Consider the following 19302-nt stretch of genomic DNA (forward strand, 5'->3'; position numbering starts at 1 on the left):
AGCATATCAGCAGCCGAAGAGCGGGCCAGAACAGATTGGTCATTTGTGAATGACAGTCGAATCAACCCACCAAACAATTACACCAAAGTTGTTGCAGATATGCGCGAAGATGCGACCGACGCGAGGGCACCATATATGCGACTCAACGTGTCGGCCTGCTTCGATTACTACAGTCACTACTTCACACCACAAGGTAACGGTTTCTTATTCGTCAAGAACCAAAGCATCCAGTATCCACCCAACGATAGTCTGCTTCTGTACGTCTCTGTAATCCCCAGGAGGGATGATTGGGCCAAGAACCTCTGGGCTTTTGGCAACGGGACTTTTCCCAAACATGCAAAGATCACGACATCGCGACCCTCGCCAGTAAAAAAATGGCTTGTCGGGAAACCAGCGTACGAGGTAGACCACTGCCTGGTCCAACAACCTCCCTGGTCTGAGAAGCGATGCCAGCTGGAATACTCCCCTTGGATTTTGTGGGCATGCTGTCTCTCTAATCTGATCAAGTTGCTGGTCATGATCAGTATATGGTTTGCTTCTCGAAGATCCGCGGCCGAAAAGGGCGGTCGGCGCAGTATGTCGGGAATAGAGCAGCCACTGTGCACTCTTGGAGATGCTATAGCATCTTTCATGAGAAAGCCAGACCATACGACAGAGGGCATGAGTACCACAACAATGAATGACTTCCAGGCGCCTGTGATGTCACGGCATTTTGGGCCAAGGAACAAGCAGTCGCCTCACCTGCGTGGGCCCCGGCCGTGGTATCCAGGACCAAAGCAGTGGAGACACGCCGTCAGTCTAGAGCGCTGGTTATGGTTTCTTCTCGGGTATGTGGAAATTGGACCAGACTCTGTGCCCGCGATCTACTAAACTCGAACTATTGTCTAGGAGTCTTGTCAGTTTGGGAGTCTTGACTGCTTTACTGATTTTGCCATTGGCAAGCCTTAAGTTACGTCACATCAGCACGTCGGTATCCTCCTTCTGGTCCATGGGGCTTGGAGAGCTTCGAGACTACACCTTCATCTACATCTGCTACCCTCGGGATGATCCGTGGGGCCTGATCTCAAACGTACTCTTGGCCAACATCCCGCAGCTCGTAGCGTCCATTTTCTACCTTTCCTACAACGGAATGTTGACTATGTTCCTGGTTCAATTCGAGTTCAGCAGTATGTACAAGACACGGAAGTCGCTGCGCGTGTCCGAGCCTGCAGGCACTCAGCGATCGAGCTACCCTATCTCTTTACCTTTCCGGTACGGGATCCCGCTGTCTATCTCATCTGGTGTCATGAGCTGGCTGCTCTCTCAAAGCCTGTTCCTCGCACGAATCACGGCGCTTCATCCAGACGGCACATCCGATCGCGTCAATTCATTTTCTTCAACTGGCTATAGTCCCATAGCGATCTTCTTTGGTAAGGGCCCTCTTGGATTTCTTTTACATAGACATGTTTCTGACACAGAGTTTATCCAGCCCTACTCCTTGCCACTGTCCAAGTCGTCGCCGTCCTTGCTCTCAGCTTGCGCAAGTATACAGAGCCAATGAGTCTAGTCTCCACCAATAGCCGGGCAATCAGTGCTGCATGCCATGTGCTCCCAGAGGAGGTCAAAGATAGCTACTTACTACCAATAAGATGGGCTGTGGTCGAAGTGGATGAGTTCGCAGTCCGTCACTGTGCGTTCACGACGAAGCCAGATAGCGAGATCCATGACCTTGAGCCTGGGCGTTTGTACCGTTGAGTGAGGGTGCACTTTAATACATAATAAATGAACCAATGAGCAGCTTAATCTTGTTCGAAGTCAGAAGTAGCTACTCAAATGACGTGACGGCCCTCTCACAGTGTGAACACATGCAGCACTTCACCACACAACGGAGGCATTCTTGAGGCTGAAGTAGCACATTGAGCTACATCTCATTCTACTCCTTGGTCGGCGAGGTTGTGACCCACTGTAAATCACTGCACAGGATCCAAATTGAAAGGCAAATCTATTTGATACCTGACAAACACATCATTTTCTTCGCAAAATGTACCGCCCTAAATGTGGAAAGACATTCTGTATTCTTCAACACGTGATACAAGTGGCAATCAGGACGATCTCAGGCCCTGTAATAACCTTAGACTTAGCAGCAACATTTCCTCGGTGAGACCGATTTGTCTTGCTATTCCTAGAGCGGCGTGGACAGCCTGCTGAAAGACTTGGGGGCCACGTCGGGCCAACAGCGGCGTGATTATTAGACCGGAGGCGAACCGTAACGGGGGCCGTCTCTTTTTGTCACCGATTCTTTACCTTTTTGTAGTCCTCGGTGTGGAATATGTGCAACGGGGGAGAGAATTGACTGTCATTGAATTGAATCCAAGCATTAGCGACGAAGCGATCGCATTCTGCAAAAAGGCCTCTCTTTGGCCTCATTCCACGCCCTTTTCGAAGAGGATCGAAAGAGCCAGAGTCAATCACAATCGCATGAACCATTTTGGCCCACAGCACCATTGACAATCATACAGGGGTTGCGCAATCGGCCTCGATGGGCCTCGACGGGGATTTTCGGAAAGAGGCAGAGTCACAGGATGCTTAACTTTTGAGGAACACAATAATTCAAAATAGAACCATTAACACAAGGCTGAAGCCATTCAGCTCAAAAAGTGGGAATTGAAAGTCAACGAAAAGATCGTCTCCAGCAAACATCCACAAGGATTCACGGCACAGTCCAGACCATCTCAGGGCGTTGGTGGTGAGGCGCGTTGGTGACAGCCCCATTGCAAGGGCAGTGTTCTCCATCGCGGCCCATGCCCGACGCAACGTTGCCCGCACGAGCCATATCCCACACGGGCAGCCCTGGCAGCGTAGATATTTCGGACCGCAAGATCCACGTCTAGATTCCTTCTGGCGCCGAATGAGGCCAGGGTGGGGATCGAGGCGCGTCGATCCGGGGCAGCGCGGTACCAAGATAGTCGGGCTCTTGGACTAATCCTGCGATGGCGCGAAGATCGTCCCGGCCGGTGACAGCGTCGTTGACGCATTGATTTCATTACCCCATGGTTGCAGGCAAATTGGGAAAGTCAACAACAGTCAAGTCGAGATTTTGCCTCGACGTTATACTACCGTTGGGCTCTCGTCGACGTGAGTAAGCAGTCACAGAACGGGCTAGGCGACAGCCAATGTCAGCAGGGAATATTGTGGTCCGCTTAGTGTGTTCCAATCTTAGCAACCAACCGCGCCGCCGACGCACAGGTGGCACGAAGGAGGGTGTGCTGATCAGACGAATCGGGCTGGCACCAACGCCAGGTAATGATGACACGAACGCTCATTCAGGTGTAGTTTAAAGGGCGAAATTTTGCCCAGGTAGACCAACAGCTCATTGGGCGGAGCTCCCGGGCATTGCAGCAGACGCAGGCAACCTAAATATGTAGGCAGGGCCACGCGCGGATCTGCACCGTAATGGAGCCGCGGGAAGGCCGCTAGGCGACTGTTGGACGTGCTAGCTGCACTTTCTCGCGAGTTGGCATCTCAGATCCCGCTAAGCACTGACAGTGGTCCTGTTTGCGTTAAGTAGCCCAGATCCTAAAGGAACTTCCCACCTGGCTGGATGCTGACTTTTGGCCAAAAGTGGGCAGCAATTTGCGGGCGGGCGATTCAGCGGCTGAGTGTGTGATAGAGACGGCGGGCCAAGACCAGGTGAGTGTGGCTCGTGAGGGGAAGAGATTCTGACCATTGACGTGATGAATCGATAACGCGCGACCTGTCGATGGTGATCACCCATGGCGATTACTATGGGACCGCTTGTAGTGTGTCACAGGAACGTGGGCAGTGAGTAAGTAACGATCGAAGGAATACACGAGGATTCCGCGATCTTTGATGCTGTGTAACGGCCCGCTGTGCTGCGCCAGGACCACCTCACGGACATTCCGCACCTGTGGCAAGTGGGAAGGGAAACGAAAAGTGAAACACGCCCTACCCGCTGCAGTTCCCTTGCGGATAGAGCCTCAGATACAGGCTGGAGCAGGCTTTGGAAGTGAATTGAGGAGCCTCGATACCCGCGTGTCGGGCAAACCACCCATGTTTGGATGCGTTGCGAGGTGAGATGGGTCCCGGCCAACCCTGCGCTGACTCGCTTCCTCCTCCACGTGGGATGGAGGGCCCGATTACAACCTACAGCTGTTGGCACTTCCGGCCTTCCTTTTACATATTCACAAGAGCAGCGCCACTTGTTGGTGCGCGCTGGAAGTGAAGGATCACGCTGCAGATCCCAACGCCTCGACACCACCAGGAACAAGGTTAGGGAATCCTTCGGTCTCGTTGCCGATATATACGCTTGTGTGCCGGGGCACCATGCTTTCATCCAGAATTCTCTTCCGAACTTGCACCCGCGTCTCTTTTGTTCATGAGTCGCTCGTGACAAATTACCTCCGAGTATCCCCAAGAAATTCACTCGCGATCAACACGGCGACTTTCGAGGCGATCCAGAAGGACGATGCCTGACCTGCCGGGCTGGCTGAGAGTGTGGTATAGGAGGCCAGGATGGAGGGATATCCGCGATTACACCCGCAAGCTCAACGACCAAGATATTCGGCCAAATCGAGTACGGACCCCGAGCCTGGACAGCCGGCCTTCGACGGCGATCCCAAGCCGGCTTGGCTTGGACAGAGTGCTGGAGAACAAGACATGCAGTCCTATGTCACTTCACGATTTCTACCTTTATCTCAAATACGTTGAGCACTCTTCAGAGAACCTGGAATTTTACCTATGGTCAGCCTCCTCGGCATCTCAGCGTCGACTTTGGGAAGGGTTGTGACTGACCGTCTTTGCAGGTACAAGAACTATGAGGCGAATTATCCCAAGTCGAAGGACGAGCCTTCCACAGCCGTACCGATCAAGGATCTGCCTTCATTACCAAGTGATGCTGATGCAGTTTCGGAGACAACGTACTCGGCAATGTCCAGCGTTGCCGAAATCGTCGCTGGTAAGATCCCGAGCTGTGCTAGAGAGAAGGTTGTCCACGCCATACTCGACAGCTAACACATCGAGCAGCGAAGCAATCGATCAGTTCTTTATCAGACAGCATAGTAAAAGCCGAAGCACCATGTGCTCGAGCAGTCAAGTCGGAGCCAAAATGGACGGATCGGATCTTCCGATGGTCGCTGGGGTCAGGAAACAGCTCCAAGCGTCGACATCGCCTAGGAAGCGGAGACGCCTGCAACGCCCGCGACGGAACCTGCCCGTTTGATGTCGACGAGGAGAAAGGCTCAGCCGTGCCGCTTCCACTATTCACTAAACATTCGAAGGCACCACAGACGGAGAACCGGGCCGAGCTGGATGCAGCCATCGCGACATATCTGCTCGCAGGTGCCGAGAAGGAGCTCAACATCTCGCACACCCTCCGCCAGCGGGCACTGAACAACCTCCAGAAATCGTCGGACCCTCGCTTTATCAAGCCGGTGGCGGACCACATCTACGAGGTGATGAAGAACTGCTCGCACCGTAACTTTGTCAGCCTGGGCGTGTCGACGGGGACGTACGAGACCATCTGCGTCGGAACGGTCATCGGGATATTGAACATCCTCGCTGGTTTCCTGCTGGTGTTGCTGCGGGGTCTGTACCCGCACATCGGTGCGCACAGCCGGTGGGAGGTCTTCTACTCGTTCCCGCTGTGGTGTGTTGGCACGGCTGTGATACTCGTCGGGACGCAGGGCATGTGCTTCATCATGTTGTCGCTTTCCCGGAGACAAACATTGCCATGGGAGCGATTTGAAGACGACGGGACAGCTGCGCCTGCCACGCCGCCAGCTTCCGGGACAGGTTGGCGCTCGAAATACAGGGCGTTCATGAATAGGACGATGGCCCACGACAAGAACTTCAAGGTGGAGGATAAAGTGCTGCGTAGGCTCCAGAGAATGGTCCTTCTGCAATGCTGGTCGGGTGGTCTGGCAGCAGCATTCTGCGGTGTATTGCTCTTCATATTCCTACCTATCTGGAAGGAGACGGTTCGATGAAGGCAGAAGGGATAGCCTGGTGGATGACATATGGTCGGACCCTCGTTAATACGACGTTCCTTGTGCAAATTTGGCGGTTTCTCAGTTCATTTGTCATGGCTTGTCGATACCCATACCCAGCTAGGCTGCACCTAGCATGTAGAAGTAGTAAATGTATTCATATTGGACTGGGAAAATAGAGGAGTGGGCGGCTAGCTCCGTCAACCCATGAGCTGTTGATCGCATGTGCCGCAGGCCTGCCTGTCCGATGTCTCGAGTATTGCAATCTCGAGGCAATCTCGTGAAACATCAACAGAAGCAACTTTCTGATCCTCGAGTGAAATAATTCAGAGGTCGTGTGGAAGCCGAGACCATGAGAGGCAGGCGTTAAATGCGTAAGTGCCCTCAAGATCTGGGGAGACTTGACCATCTCAGGCCGGGCAACATGCGATGGCGGCCGCGCGGATCAATGGCAATTCGAGGCATCAAGGATGATCTCGCTGGTGAGATAGTTCAAACGTCATGAGCTTATGCAGACTCCAGGTAGGACTTTGGTAGATTCGATTAAGCGGAGTGGTCGAAAATGGGTTGCATGCAAATGATGTTTGCAGCTTGAAGGTACACGGCCCTGAGCTTGAGGCGGTCCGGTACCGAGGCGTGGGTGTATCGGGAAAGGGTGTGTCTGCAGACAGCGGGAAACAGTGGGGCATTGGAACGGCGGGATGGGTTTTCGCTTGGAGAAAGCTGAGAAAAAGTTTCTGCGACACTCGGTCGACCATCCATCACCAACTCCAACATACGCAAATTCGACAAGATGACGACCGCATCGCTCGTCTCTCGATCTCTGCCCGTCCTCCCTGAGGGATGGGCCGCTGAGAAGGATTTCAAGCCCATTGGCAAGGTCACTGCCTCCACCCAGCGCTCCATCGAGCCCGTTGGCCCTCACTTCCTCGCCCACGCCCGCCGCGCCCGCCACAAGCGCACCTTCTCCGAGGATGACCGCATCCAGGCCCAGGAGCGTGCCAAGAACGTCGAGGAGGAGGATGCTGGCGAGATCAGCGAGCCCGAGGACCCCATGATGCTGCAGCGCGAGGCCAAGGACTGGAAGGTACGATACAGCCTGCCCCGTTCTTTGACACAATATCACCATGCTGACAGCACATAACCACAAATAGGAGCAAGACCACTATGCCGTCCTGGGTATCTCCAAGTACCGCTACAAGGCCACCGAGGAGCAGATCAAGCGCGCCCACCGCAAGAAGGTCCTCAAGCACCACCCCGACAAGAAGGCCGCCACCGGCAAGAGCGACGACGACAACTTCTTCAAGTGCATTCAGAAGGCCACCGAGGTTCTGCTCGACCCCGTCAAGCGCCGCCAGTACGACTCCGTCGACGAGGGTGCCGAGGTCGAGCCCCCAACTAAGAAGCAGCTGCAGAGCCCCAAGGTCGACTTCTACAAGACCTGGGGCAAGGTCTTCAAGGCTGAGGGTCGTTTCTCCAAGATCCAGCCCGTGCCGCAGTTCGGCGACGCCAACGCCACAAAGGAGCAGGTTGAGGACTTCTACAACTTCTGGTACAACTTCGACAGCTGGAGGACGTTCGAGTACCTCGACGAGGACGTGCCCGACGACAATGAGAACCGCGACCAGAAGCGCCACCAGGAGCGCAAGAACGCCAACGCCCGCAAGAAGAGAAAGATTGAGGACAACACCCGCCTGCGTAACATGCTCGATGACTGCATGAAGGGTGACGAGCGTATCAAGAGGTTCAGGCAAGAGGCCAACGCCTCCAAGAACAAGAAGAAGTTCGAGAAGGAGGCTGCCGAGAAGAAGGCCGCCGAGGAGGCCCGCCTCAAGAAGGAGGCCGAGGAGAAGGCCGCCAAGGAGGCAGAGGAGAAGGCCAAGGCGGACCGCGAGAGCTCCAAGAAGGCAAAGGAGGCGGCCAAGAACGCCGTCAAGAAGAACAAGCGTGTGCTCAAGGGCTCCGTCAAGGACGCCAACTACTTCGCCTCGGGCGACGCCTCCGCGGCCCAGATCGACGCCGTCCTCGGCGACGTCGAGCTCGTCCAGGGCAAGATCGACCCCGACGAGATCGCCGCCCTGGCTGGCAAGCTCAACGGCCTGAAGGTCGCCGACGAGATCAAGGGCGTCTGGAAGGACGAGGTGGCTCGCCTCGTCGGCGCTGGCAAGCTTAAGGAGGGTGATGCCAAGACTTTGTCTGCTTAAGCAAGATTCCTTATGGGCATACGGAGAGATGCGTCACGTCGGTTATCTTGGGATCTAATACGGTAGAAAGCGCTTTAGACTGCGGTTTCATAGACAATAGATCGCTCGTCTTAAGGGGAGGACTGCCAACTTCTTCCATTTTAACTTTCTCGTTCTTGCAAGCAATGAAGTCACCAGTTGACACAGGCTCCTACAAATATGTGTTCTTCGGACATGTCTGCCATACTGAAAGCATCCCAGAGACGCTCCTAGACCGGAGCGTGCGGAGGATGCTGCGGGCCCCCCGGATGCTTTACATTCACCCGGGTGAGGAGACCGCAATTGTATTCACAGATACGGGCCACCTTCCTTCAAGTACATTATCTTAGAATTTTGGAAGCTGGGAAGCATACGACGAAGCACCGATTGAGAGTGACAGTGCAGTCCTTCCAAGGTTTGTCGGCTTCACACTGCACAAATATACAGCTAATTATGGGTAAATAAATATGTTTTCTTGATCTTTATGCTTGATTTGGGCCTACTTTGGGCCTTGAAAGCTACCACGGTTGGGAAGCAGAGTTGATGACAATATGAGGGACTACTTCGAGGCTAGATTCCATGTGACCACAAGAGGGTGAACAATTTGTAGATAATACCAAGACGAAACCCGGAATAATCGAACAATGCATGATGAGTAGTTTCTTTCAAGTATGGAGCAGTTTCTACAAGCTCATGCCCCTTCTAAGGTTTTCATTCATAATCAACGTTACTTGGCATGGTCAACTTTCCATTTGTTTGTGAAGCCTATCCAAGAAAGGCATTAATCCCGTTATTTAGCTTTTGGATTTCAAAAATAAGTGAGTAACGCGAGATGGCAGCTAAGGTCTTCACCAATGTGGGACAGACACGTTGTATGAGATACTACTTAGCTACGTTCAACATTCTATATAGGCACTGATGGCACTGAATAGTAATTAAGAGTCGAGCATTGATTTAGTATAAAGATGAACAAGAAGACAGCAGCTACTGGGGCTACTTTGGAAAGTTTGAAAAGTTGATCACTCCTTGGATGATTGAAGTACCTTTGAATCAGACTGAAAGCATAGCAAGGAAATAACTGAGTGAGACACCTTCATGTCCATGGCTCAATATCTCACGCGTGTCCATCCATAGGATAATAATTAACACTAAAAGTGTGCAGGTACAGCGTATGAACAGCTTCTCTCACCACACAGCCTTGTCTCAAAGTATTTATCTGCCCGAAGCTTGAGTGCCTCTCCGCCTTCTTCCCCAATAACTAATATGAGATCCGGCCAACTCAAACTATAATCTAGTATAATCACGTCTTCAGGGTCGAGAAACACGGCGTACTCGACGCCTTTGGTTCTAAAAGCGTTCTCCCATGTCGATCTCGTTGGCCACTTTTCCCATGGGACCACAAGAGCTTTACCCACAAGCTTGAGGCGGCCGCCACCATCCTTTCTCGCTATGAATGCAACATCAGAACCTAATAATCGGTTCCCGCCGTCCAACCTTGCAGGATTGTCATGGACGAAGGAGGGTGCCAAAAACCAGTCTTCTGGTTGTGTCTCTTGTGGTAGAAGTATATCCGCACTCAGAATATCCCAACCGTGCCCAGCCGCCCATTTTTGAGCCATCGGTGCGGAACTATCACCGCGTAGATTTGCTGGACTCCAAAGCCTGAACCTTGGCCAGTCGTCAGCGTCCTTTGAGTGCTGTGGCTGGATTTGCCACCTTGTGTTCTGGAAGCAGAGACGGTGGCCCCAAAATTTCATCGGCTTTAAACATGACTTTCTCAGTGTTAATCCCGAGCCAGCAGGTAGAGTCATATAACTCCTAGATTGCCGCTCTTGTATCGCATCGACTAGACGGGTCGGCGGTAGCTTTATCAAGTCTAGAGTTTGCGCAATTGTTGTTGTAGTAGAAAGGAGCCAGTGCAATCCCTTGTAATCACTATAGGACAAGATCTCGACTGCAAGGTCCAACGTGTCTTTGCTGTAATCTGGTTGGATTGGCTTCCTATTGTACCAACTAATCATCGATAAAACCCCGAATAACCGATCCCTCGGGTCTTCACATTGACATGCACGGACATAAAGCATCATTGATTGGACATCCGATTTGTGTGGCGATAAGTCGGTTCCGATCTCCAGAAGATATCGAACATTTCCAGCCGGGCACCAGAATGCGCGGTGTCTGAGAAACCGTAAGTACTTAGGCCAACAAAAATACCACTTTTGGAGAGCTAGGCACAGTCCCCAGAGCCATGACAAATTGACCGTATCATGCTCGCAGCATAGTTGGATTTCTTTCCCGAAGAAGAGCTCCTGGAGCACCCAAACCCGATGGAAGTATGGCCTTTTCATGAAAGTTTCCGAGGCATTGGAAAGTCTGACCATGGTCGACTGGCGCATTAACAGTTGCCAGCTTCGAGCCCGGAAATTGCTGACATCCCAGGAATTGTAACGGAATCGTCGCCACCAAAGTTGTTTCTTGTGCAGCATTTGCAAGAGAAAGCCGCTATCATCCGCGTGTTGGCCAACACAAGCAAGAACTTGGCCGGCATTCTCATACACGGCACCCATCATAGCAACCTGGGAGCTCTTCTCGTCGTTGTCGGCCTGGTTAATGCATATAGCATCGACCCAGACGTAAACGTTGCCCTTTCGCCACCACGCCTGCTTCAGGACGTACTCGCAGTTGCAGCGCACCTCCATAGGCCTGCCATTGACAAGCACAGACGTGAGCTGGCGTGGGTCTCCCCAGGTGTATGAGATGGCCGTGTACAGTGGCGCTGTTTCGACTGGCCATGTCGTGAGCTTGCAGTGGACGGGGAGATCGCGTATCTCGTCGACGCTGGTGATCTCGAGCAGCCTGATGTGGGTGGCGGGGTCTGGGAGCGGTTCGTGTTGGAAGTTCTCGATCGCGGGTGAAGACGAGGGATCTGAGGTCGATGGGTGTACAGACATTGTGAATCGTGCCCGGGAACAGATGGTGCGCTGGACGCAGACGATTCTGGTGAAACTGGATTTGTTCTTTGGACAGAGGTTTCCTAGGTGTAAGGTTTGTTCCGGGGAGCTTGGAAGAAGATGGCAGGCTATGCCCTAGATACTGCAGGCTGCCTCCCAGAGTCCAGCCAATCGATGTTTGTCACACCTATGATTCCTGGTGCAGGCTGTCCAAACTGGCCAAAACCCCTCGCGAGCTGAGACCTGCGCAGTGCGCTGTTTCACGTTTGTCATCGCCAGAGAAGCACGGTGGCTTTCGAAGGTTCACAGAACAGATGCGCCAAGTTGTGGAGGTATTCATGAATGGGGCGTGACATGACAGCCTACGTAGATAGTTGAGTAGACCTGCCACGGGCGTTCATGAGTATCGTATTGGGAACCAGAATCTTACATGAAACGCAACAAATAGTGACCAAAAATCACATGGTGAGACTGCTAAGCGGAAGAATGTCCAAGAGGTAGTAACATAGTAGTACAGTTATTTTGAATTTTTCGTCTATCATGCTCGCAGGCAAGGTATCGCATCGTATTAACGGCAACCTTTCCCCGGATATATCAAGTCATCGCCACTACCAGCTAATATGACAATCGGTTTACGTAGCCTCCCCTCCTGCGTCCCAGCATCATCCTTTCGGTCTGGACCTGTCGTACCCTCCATCTCCACTTAGATCAGCCTCAGGAGCCTGGCGGCCTGCTGCTCAATGAGAGGCTCGGTGGGGAAGGACAGCTCCTCCAGCTTCTGTGCGTAGGGGGTGGGGACCTCGGCGCCGGTGACACGCTGGGCGGGGGCGTCGAGGTAGTCGAAGGCGTACTCCATGGAGAGGGCGAGGATCTCGGCGCTGACGCCGAAGGCGGGGTAGCCGGACTCGACGACCAGCAGGCGGTGGGTCTTCTTGATGGAGTTGACGATGGCCTCGAGGTCGAGGGGCTTGACGGAGCGCAGGTTGAGGACCTCGGCCTCGACGCCGTACTTCTTCTTGAGGTTCTCGGCGGCGACCAGGGACTGGCCGACGCAGCGCGAGATGGAGACGATGGTCAGGTCCTTGCCGGCGCGCTCGATCTTGGCCTTGCCGAAGGGGATGACGAAGTCGTCCTTCTGCGCGGCCTCGCTCATGGGGAAGGTCTGGCCGTACAGCAGCTCGTTCTCGAGGACGACGGTGGGGTTGGGGTCGCGGATGGCGGCCTTGAGCAGGCCCTTGGCGTCCTCGGCGCTCCAGGGAGAGACGACCTTAAGGCCGGGGATGCTGCCGTACCACGCGCTGTAGTCCTGGGAGTGCTGGGCTGCGACACCGGCGGCGAAGCCGTTGGGGCCACGGAAGGTGATGTTGCAGGGCTGGATACCGCCGGACATGTACAGGGTCTTGGCGGCGGAGTTGATGATCTGGTCGATGGCTTGCATGGCGAAGTTGAAGGTCATGAACTCACACTAGACGGGAGCAATGCCCTTCATTAGCTGCTGCGCAGTCGTAAAGCAGTCGCGAGGGATACTCACCACTGGGTGCAGGCCGCTGAGAGCAGCACCGATGGCCAGACCAGCGAAACCAGACTCGGTGATAGGGGTGTCGATAACCCTCCGCTCGCCGAAGCGGTCCAGCAGTCCCTTGGTGACCTTATATGCACCATTGTACTGGGCGACCTCCTCGCCCAGAATGAACACCTTGTCGTTGGCCTCAAGCTCCTCGGCGAGAGCCTCGTTCAGCGCCTCACGCACAGTGTAATCCTTGGTGCCGGAGGAGGCATATGTTCTCGATTGCAGGAAGGCAGATGCTGGTCGGGATATTCTGGAGGATACTGAGGGGATAGTCGAGGTCTTGGAGAGAGGAGCAGCTCTGGCAGAGGCAGCCAGTCGGACTGCCGGTCGGAGGAAGCGGGACATGATGGCGATGGTGGTGAGATTCGGGGAGGGAGATCGGGATAGAGGGGACTTGGTTGTCGCCCTAGAGAAGAGATGACACACGAGGGAGGCAAGAAGAAAAAAGAAGAAAAGACCGACGACAATGGACGGTGCTACGACTGGCGGGCGATTGGCACGATGTCGAGCTAAACCTGGACAGAGGTGGTGGTGGTGGTAGTTTATTTGGAAGGGATCGCGGTCTCGCAGCACACCAGCAAAAGCAGGAGATTTCCGGAGCTCCAGCAGCCCATGCGTCGAAAAATTCCCTCGACGTTGAACCCTCCTCCGTTGAGATGGCCGAATCGCCAATCAGTGTGGGTCGCCCAGGAGCTCGCACCTGGAGCACCGACCAACAAAAGCTTCTGTTGGGTTATCGCCGGACCCCGCTAGCTCCCCAAACGGCTAGACCGTGGGCGACGGGCACCGAACCAGGCGAGCGAGCATTTGGGAGAGACAGAGAACATTTGGAGAACGCCGATACTTGCTCACTCAGCATCTATTTGAGGTAATAACACACAAACATGTCTAAGTCTTCAGCTTCATCTTTCATAATCAATAATTATCTTGAACTGTCTTAACATCAGAAGCTCATATTATTATACCGTCTATAAAGGCCTCAACATGAACGCCCGGAAGATAGTCTAGGCGCCGCGCGACGACAGCCTTCATAGATCTGATTAGTACATGTATATACAGGCATTAAAAGAGCCGTTTTCTTGCGTCAGACGTCGTTCCTCTTTTTAGATTTATGTTCGCTAGTCACACTCATGACAACACATCCACGCCCTCAATGCACCCCTAGTTGGAGGGCTTGCGGCCAACCATCAGGTACATGGGAGTGAACAGGTTCAGCCTCGCGCCGGCAACCAGCCCGTCGGCGCCCTCGCTTAGCGCGTTGGCCGTCTTCTGCGTGCCCTTGGGCGCGATGCGGAGCGTCTCCATCAGACCGGCGAAGCCGTGCGTGAAGAATTGGCCGAACTTGGTCATGCGGAAGATGGTGAAGAAGTCGCCCGCTGACTGCAGGTACTTGAGCTCGCCAGACAGGGGCCAGTACCACGGCATAGGGTCGGGCCGCTGCGCCAAATCCTCGTTCTTGAGCAGGTCAAAGCCCGACGCCTTCATCGCGTCCAGACCCTCCTGAATCGGCACCATGTTGGAGATGCCGTTGCCCAGCTCGATCGCCAGCCGGATCTTGCGGTGCTCCGCGTTGTTGTTGTCGTAGTCATCCGTCATCAGCCACTCGTACACACCGAACACGCCACCCGGCTTCAGCACCCGGAAGATCTCGCTGTACACTCCCTCCAGCTTGGGGGCGTGGACGGTGGCCTCAATGGCGTACACCGCATCGAAGGTGTTGTCGGGGAAGGGCATTTGCTGCGTGTATGTCAGTGACAACGGTTCATGACCGGTAGGAAATCAAGGAGCAGTGATGCATACCATGAAGTCACCCTTGACGTAGGTCAACTGGTTCGCAAGCTTCTCCTTCTCCGCATAGTGGATTGCACGGTCAATCTGATAGTCGTTGTTGTTCAGGCCGGTAATGTTTGCGCCGGTGAACTTGGCAATCTCTCGTGCGGGTCCGCCGACACCGCAGCCAACATCAAGGACCTGCATGCCCTCCTGAATGCCAATCTGGTGTGCGAGGTAGTGCTCATGGCGAGCAATGGCTTGGTAGAAAGGCTCGCCGACGGAGAAACGGCAGAAGTGGAAGGACTGGCCCCATCCGAACTCGTAGATGTCGGTGGCAAGGTTGTAGTAGCTGTGTTCAAAGAGTAATGTCAGCGCAAATTTCCCAACATTATCCTGGAGGCTTAATGGTCTACTGACTGTCTTGTCAACGTGGCGTACTCGTCGGTTCGTGCCTGTGGAAAATTCGCTGGTCAGCCCATGGTGCTTGAATAGGGGTAGCTCGAGGCGGTTGCTCCACCACGGCAGCTCGCTGCAGAGCCCAGAAATGCTGCAAACACACCTTACGATCGGCAGCTGTCTCGTTGTCTGCCCTCTTGTCGTCGAAGTGCTTGAAGTAGGCATCGAGAGCAGCCTGCTTGGCCTCTGGGTTCTTGAAAAGGATGGTGGCGACGCTGTTGGCCTGGGCGGCAGTCTTGCCGTGCATGGCCTTGTTGAAGGCGGCATCGCGGTCCTTGTCCTCCCTCTCCAGCTGAATCTGAGTCTTGCCACCCATATTGACGTGTGTATGTGTGTTGAACTGAAGCGAATTAGAGGAAGAAGATAAAATTTTCCAAGTCGAATGAAGTACAGGGTCAATTGAGTTCAGAGAAGCAGACAATCGGGACTGGACAGCGCAACAATTGCATGAGGAAATGAGTGGAATGCTTTGCGGTGTGGCATTGGGAACTTTTCTACCAGTAGACCGATAGACAGCTGTTGACAGGGGTGTGCTGGACGGGTCCCTTGCTGCGCCGAGCGTCGACGTGCGCTAGCTCTGCTACTCATTTCAGGAAATTCAGAAGACCCCGAGGTACTTGGCCCAGCATGTAGATTGACCGTGATTCCAAGTACTGGCTAGTAACTTACGGCGTCCCTCAGGGTCTCTGTACCGGCTGGCTGGCTTATCATTATCGCGAATTCGGGTTCACATGAATGCGGATACGCCACATCAAATGCGAATACGAAGAGCCTCATGAGCGGCTTTAGATGCGTGCCATGATGCAAGAGAAGCTTGACGTTGTGGCGCAAGACATCTAGGTGGTATACCGGCCAGGAACTGAGATCTTATAGGAAGGTTGACCTTCATGCAGGACTCCTTCAAGGCCAACCCCGATCCTAGTCAACCGCAAGCAGAGGCAAACAGGAGCTGCTGACTAAAGTGGATTGCATGGGCTGATTATCGATAAGCTCCCTCAACCAGCGCTTCTATGCGGCATTCCGCGCCACTGCAAAGTTTCCCTGTCAGCCGGTTGAGCCCATCCAACAACTACCAACCCGCGACACTCAAGCGATCACCCCACTCTGCGACATCCTCAGCCTCTCCTCGTTGTGATTTAACGGCAATCACGCCTCTCCCCAGCCCGATCGTCTCATTCTCCTGTCGCGCCCGCTCGACTACCTCCTGATCGCGATCACAGCCCGACAACATGCCGCCCCAAATAAAACAGGACCTCAACCGCTCAGGCTGGGAGTCGACCGACTTCCCGTCCGTGTGCGAGAACTGCCTGCCCGAGAACCCCTACGTCAAGATGCTCAAGGAGGACTACGCTGCCGAGTGCAAGCTGTGCACGCGGCCCTTCACCGTCTTCCAGTGGTCCGCCGACCGCGCCCACGGCCGCAAGAAGCGCACCAACGTGTGCCTGACCTGCGCCCGCCTCAAGAACTGCTGCCAGTGCTGCATGCTGGACCTGTCCTTCGGCCTGCCCATCGTCGTGCGCGACGCCGCCCTCAAGATGGTCGCGCCCGGCCCCCAGTCCGAGATCAACAGGGAGTTCTTCGCGCAGAACAACGAGAAGGCCATCGAGGAGGGCAGGGCTGGTGTTGAGGAGTACGAGAAGACGGACGAGAAGGCGCGCGAGCTGCTGAGGAGGCTGGCGCAGAGCAAGCCGTACTTCAGGAAAGGCAGGACCGTCGATGAGGAGGGCAATGCGACTGGCGAAAGCTCCAGGAGCGCAACTGGTGGTAACCCTGTGGTGGGAGCTGGTCTGGGAGGCGCCGGTCCCATCCGGTCGCGGGACTCAAGGGCTGCTGGCGCTGTGGGCGCAAGACCTGGAGGCGGCAGGCCAGGAGGACCTAGGAAAGGCGCGTTCCCCTCCGCAGCGCAATTACCACCCGGACCGAACGATTGGAAGCCACCTGCCGACAAGAATATCATGTCGCTATTTGTTACAGGCATCGAGGACGATCTACCGGAGCACAAGATTCGCGACTTCTTCAAGGCACATGGCAAGATCAAGTCGCTAGTGTGCTCACACATGTCGCATTGCGCATTCATCAACTACGAGACAAGGGAGGCTGCGGAGAAGGCAGCAGAGGCTTGCCAGGGCAAGGCCGTGATCGCAGGGTGCCCGCTGCGTGTGCGGTGGAGTCAACCAAAGGCAGTCGGCAACATGAACCGCGAGGAGCGATCCGAGATGCTGAGGGACGGCAGGTCAGCATTCCCGCAGGCGAGGAGGGCACAGGGAGGACAGAAGGCTGTCCAAGGCGGCGGCGCGGACGGAGCAGGTGCCAGCGGTGCCCAGCAAGATGATCTTGCAAATCTGGCTGTGGCCGCACCGCCTGGCGCATCCGATGTCAACTACGCCAGTCTGGCTGGCAACTAAGTCCCTGTTCTTGCGGGTCGAAAATGTCATTTCCGGGGTTCAGGAGTTCAAGGCAGCCAAGAAGCCACTGAGCAGCGAAATATTGGCGTTCAGCAGGCAGGGCTGGTGGCATAGTGCATTGCATGGGTATTTGCGGGTTTCTCAAATAATTGTGAGCAGTGGAGGGGTATCATAGGATTTGTACAGCATCATCTAATCTTACACCGGAAGCCATCCCCTCAATATCTTCAAATCATTTTGACCCTCTTCCGCATCCCGCTCTTCTTCTAGCCTGGTCTAGACTTGGGTGGATCAGGCTGGTCTCGTCCACGCTTCGCTGCTGTCGTCGCTGCTCTGTTGCCGCGCGTAACCGGAGCGCTTCTCACGAATCACCTGAGCATTGGTTGTACCTGTTCCCTCAAGTCGGCAACACCACTTCAGCTCGAGCAACACCCGCCCCCAATCTTAATAGTCTGCCCGCCAGCCGTCTTGATCGTATCATTGTCGCCCCGCTCGGTATGCTCATGGATTCGCAGCTCTAGTTCGTACCACAACTGTTAGCACTGTACAAGCATCTCCCCCGAGGATATTAAGACCAGTACTCACTAAACCTCCCCTCGCCCTCGTCCCGCCCCTGGACCACGTTCTGCCGCAGGAACTGAGCGATCTCTTCAGCTTGCTGCACCGCCGGCGCGACGGCCGGGTCCGAGGGGGACAGGCTGGCCTTCTCGCGGAAGCCGAGGCGGATCTGGTTGCGGGCGTTCAGCAGGAGCCGCTCGTCGCCCTGGAAGGTCAGGCGTGATGCGCGGAGGAGGTTGCGGTAGGCTTGGAGAGCCATCGTTCGGCTTATTGATTGTCTGTCTTCCGAGACGGTGGCGGACTTTGGATGTAGGGGTTGGAGGAGAGTTGGTAGTCTTTCGCGAGAGATTTTAGGATCGGGTTGTGATGAGGTATGTCAAGTTCGTCAGTATGTAGGTGGGATGGCGAACTTCTGGAAGCTTTTCGGGTCGTGCCGGCAGGCATGAGTTCTGGAATGGACCCGGGCGATCACTCGTACCCTCTACTTGGGGTACTGCTGACTAAGAGCTGCCCGCTCCTCTATGTCTACTAGCACATTTTCGACCCCTTCCTAACCTCTACTTGCTAGAGACCCATCAATGCTGACCATGAGTCTAAGACTTTGAAGACGAAAAGCTCAGTAAACCTGCGCAAGTATTTTGCTCTCATACTTTGGTATGGAGTGCCAATATCTGGCCTCACTCAGTCTTTTCCAGCGCAGCACACCAGCTCAGAGCGTTAATGGACGCAAGCCGGTACATCCTGTCCATGAGTTCACAAATTGCATGGCATTGATGTCTTGACATGCTATATTCAGTTGCTCATATTCTTGAACTAAGCGATTTGCTAAAAGGCTTTCGTCAACGTAAAGACATGCCGCTTCACAAGCTTGGACGCAGACAGTCGAATTGAGCATTCAACCAGTCCCTACCCAGGTGACCGACGAGGGAGGTCTCTTGTCTAGAAAAAGACTCTTCGAATACTGAAGAGGTGTTGTCGGCGGCTTCACACGGCAGTGGACTGTCAGTGTTATTTGGGTCGCATCGATATCACGGTTTTATCCAAATAGCCTGCAATATAGATCCTGGTACGCTAGGATCGACAGAAGCCGAAAGCACATCTAGAAAGCGTCACACCCAATCAGTCCCGCTCAAGCTTTCCTCCATATTAGTTTTTCGGATGATGAACGCCGAGCTTCTGCAATGCCTGACCATATACAGCCACGAGTCCTGCTCATGAACGCTGTCCTGTCCATTCAGAATTCAGCATGTTCGACATGATGGCTGGCACAGACCCCCTGGTATCTCTGGTCATCTGGGCCATGCGCTTACACCTCATCAATAATAGGAACCTCTTGCAGTCCAGTCGGTCCGCGAGCCGTGCCTGGCTGCCTTGGTGAGATCT

General features: G+C 54.3%; 8 protein-coding genes across 8 annotated transcripts; 4 read left to right on the top strand and 4 right to left on the bottom strand.

Annotated features, from left to right (window-relative positions):
- Nucleotides 1–99: 99 nt before the first annotated feature.
- On the top strand, nt 100–1734 carry J7T55_012255 (uncharacterized protein; the record flags this gene model as incomplete). Its single annotated transcript, XM_053137124.1, has 3 exons — nt 100–827; nt 943–1409; nt 1469–1734. The coding sequence occupies 3 exons, from the start codon at nt 100–102 to the stop codon at nt 1732–1734; spliced, it is 1461 nt and encodes a 486-aa protein (XP_053000056.1).
- Nucleotides 1735–4465: 2731 nt separating this feature from the next.
- Nucleotides 4466–5984, top strand: J7T55_012256 (uncharacterized protein; the record flags this gene model as incomplete). Its single annotated transcript, XM_053137125.1, has 3 exons — nt 4466–4740; nt 4803–4954; nt 5023–5984. The coding sequence occupies 3 exons, from the start codon at nt 4466–4468 to the stop codon at nt 5982–5984; spliced, it is 1389 nt and encodes a 462-aa protein (XP_053000057.1).
- Nucleotides 5985–6777: 793 nt separating this feature from the next.
- Nucleotides 6778–8188, top strand: J7T55_012257 (uncharacterized protein; the record flags this gene model as incomplete). Its single annotated transcript, XM_053137126.1, has 2 exons — nt 6778–7071; nt 7139–8188. 2 exons carry the CDS (start codon nt 6778–6780, stop codon nt 8186–8188), a joined length of 1344 nt encoding a protein of 447 aa, XP_053000058.1.
- A 2413-nt stretch (nt 8189–10601) lies between these two features.
- On the bottom strand, nt 10602–11157 carry J7T55_012258 (uncharacterized protein; the record flags this gene model as incomplete). The annotated part of the gene is made up of 2 exons (XM_053137127.1): nt 10602–10680; nt 10763–11157. 2 exons carry the CDS (start codon nt 11155–11157, stop codon nt 10602–10604), a joined length of 474 nt encoding a protein of 157 aa, XP_053000059.1.
- A 703-nt stretch (nt 11158–11860) lies between these two features.
- Nucleotides 11861–13072, bottom strand: J7T55_012259 (pyruvate dehydrogenase e1 component subunit beta; the record flags this gene model as incomplete). The annotated part of the gene is made up of 2 exons (XM_053137128.1): nt 11861–12622; nt 12689–13072. The coding sequence occupies 2 exons, from the start codon at nt 13070–13072 to the stop codon at nt 11861–11863; spliced, it is 1146 nt and encodes a 381-aa protein (XP_053000060.1).
- Nucleotides 13073–13888: 816 nt separating this feature from the next.
- J7T55_012260 (sterol 24-c-methyltransferase) lies at nt 13889–15272 on the bottom strand (the record flags this gene model as incomplete). The annotated part of the gene is made up of 4 exons (XM_053137129.1): nt 13889–14464; nt 14528–14849; nt 14918–14952; nt 15060–15272. The coding sequence occupies 4 exons, from the start codon at nt 15270–15272 to the stop codon at nt 13889–13891; spliced, it is 1146 nt and encodes a 381-aa protein (XP_053000061.1).
- A 913-nt stretch (nt 15273–16185) lies between these two features.
- Nucleotides 16186–17361, top strand: J7T55_012261 (pre-mRNA-splicing factor slt-11; the record flags this gene model as incomplete). The annotated part of the gene is made up of 1 exon (XM_053137130.1): nt 16186–17361. The coding sequence occupies one exon, from the start codon at nt 16186–16188 to the stop codon at nt 17359–17361; it is 1176 nt and encodes a 391-aa protein (XP_053000062.1).
- Nucleotides 17362–17777: 416 nt separating this feature from the next.
- On the bottom strand, nt 17778–18178 carry J7T55_012262 (mitochondrial zinc maintenance protein; the record flags this gene model as incomplete). Its single annotated transcript, XM_053137131.1, has 2 exons — nt 17778–17878; nt 17947–18178. 2 exons carry the CDS (start codon nt 18176–18178, stop codon nt 17778–17780), a joined length of 333 nt encoding a protein of 110 aa, XP_053000063.1.
- Nucleotides 18179–19302: the final 1124 nt, after the last annotated feature.

This window comes from Diaporthe amygdali (assembly GCF_026229845.1).
Source record: "Diaporthe amygdali strain CAA958 chromosome Unknown NODE_2_length_3802984_cov_64_841326, whole genome shotgun sequence".
Taxonomy (NCBI): Eukaryota; Fungi; Ascomycota; class Sordariomycetes; order Diaporthales; family Diaporthaceae; genus Diaporthe; species Diaporthe amygdali.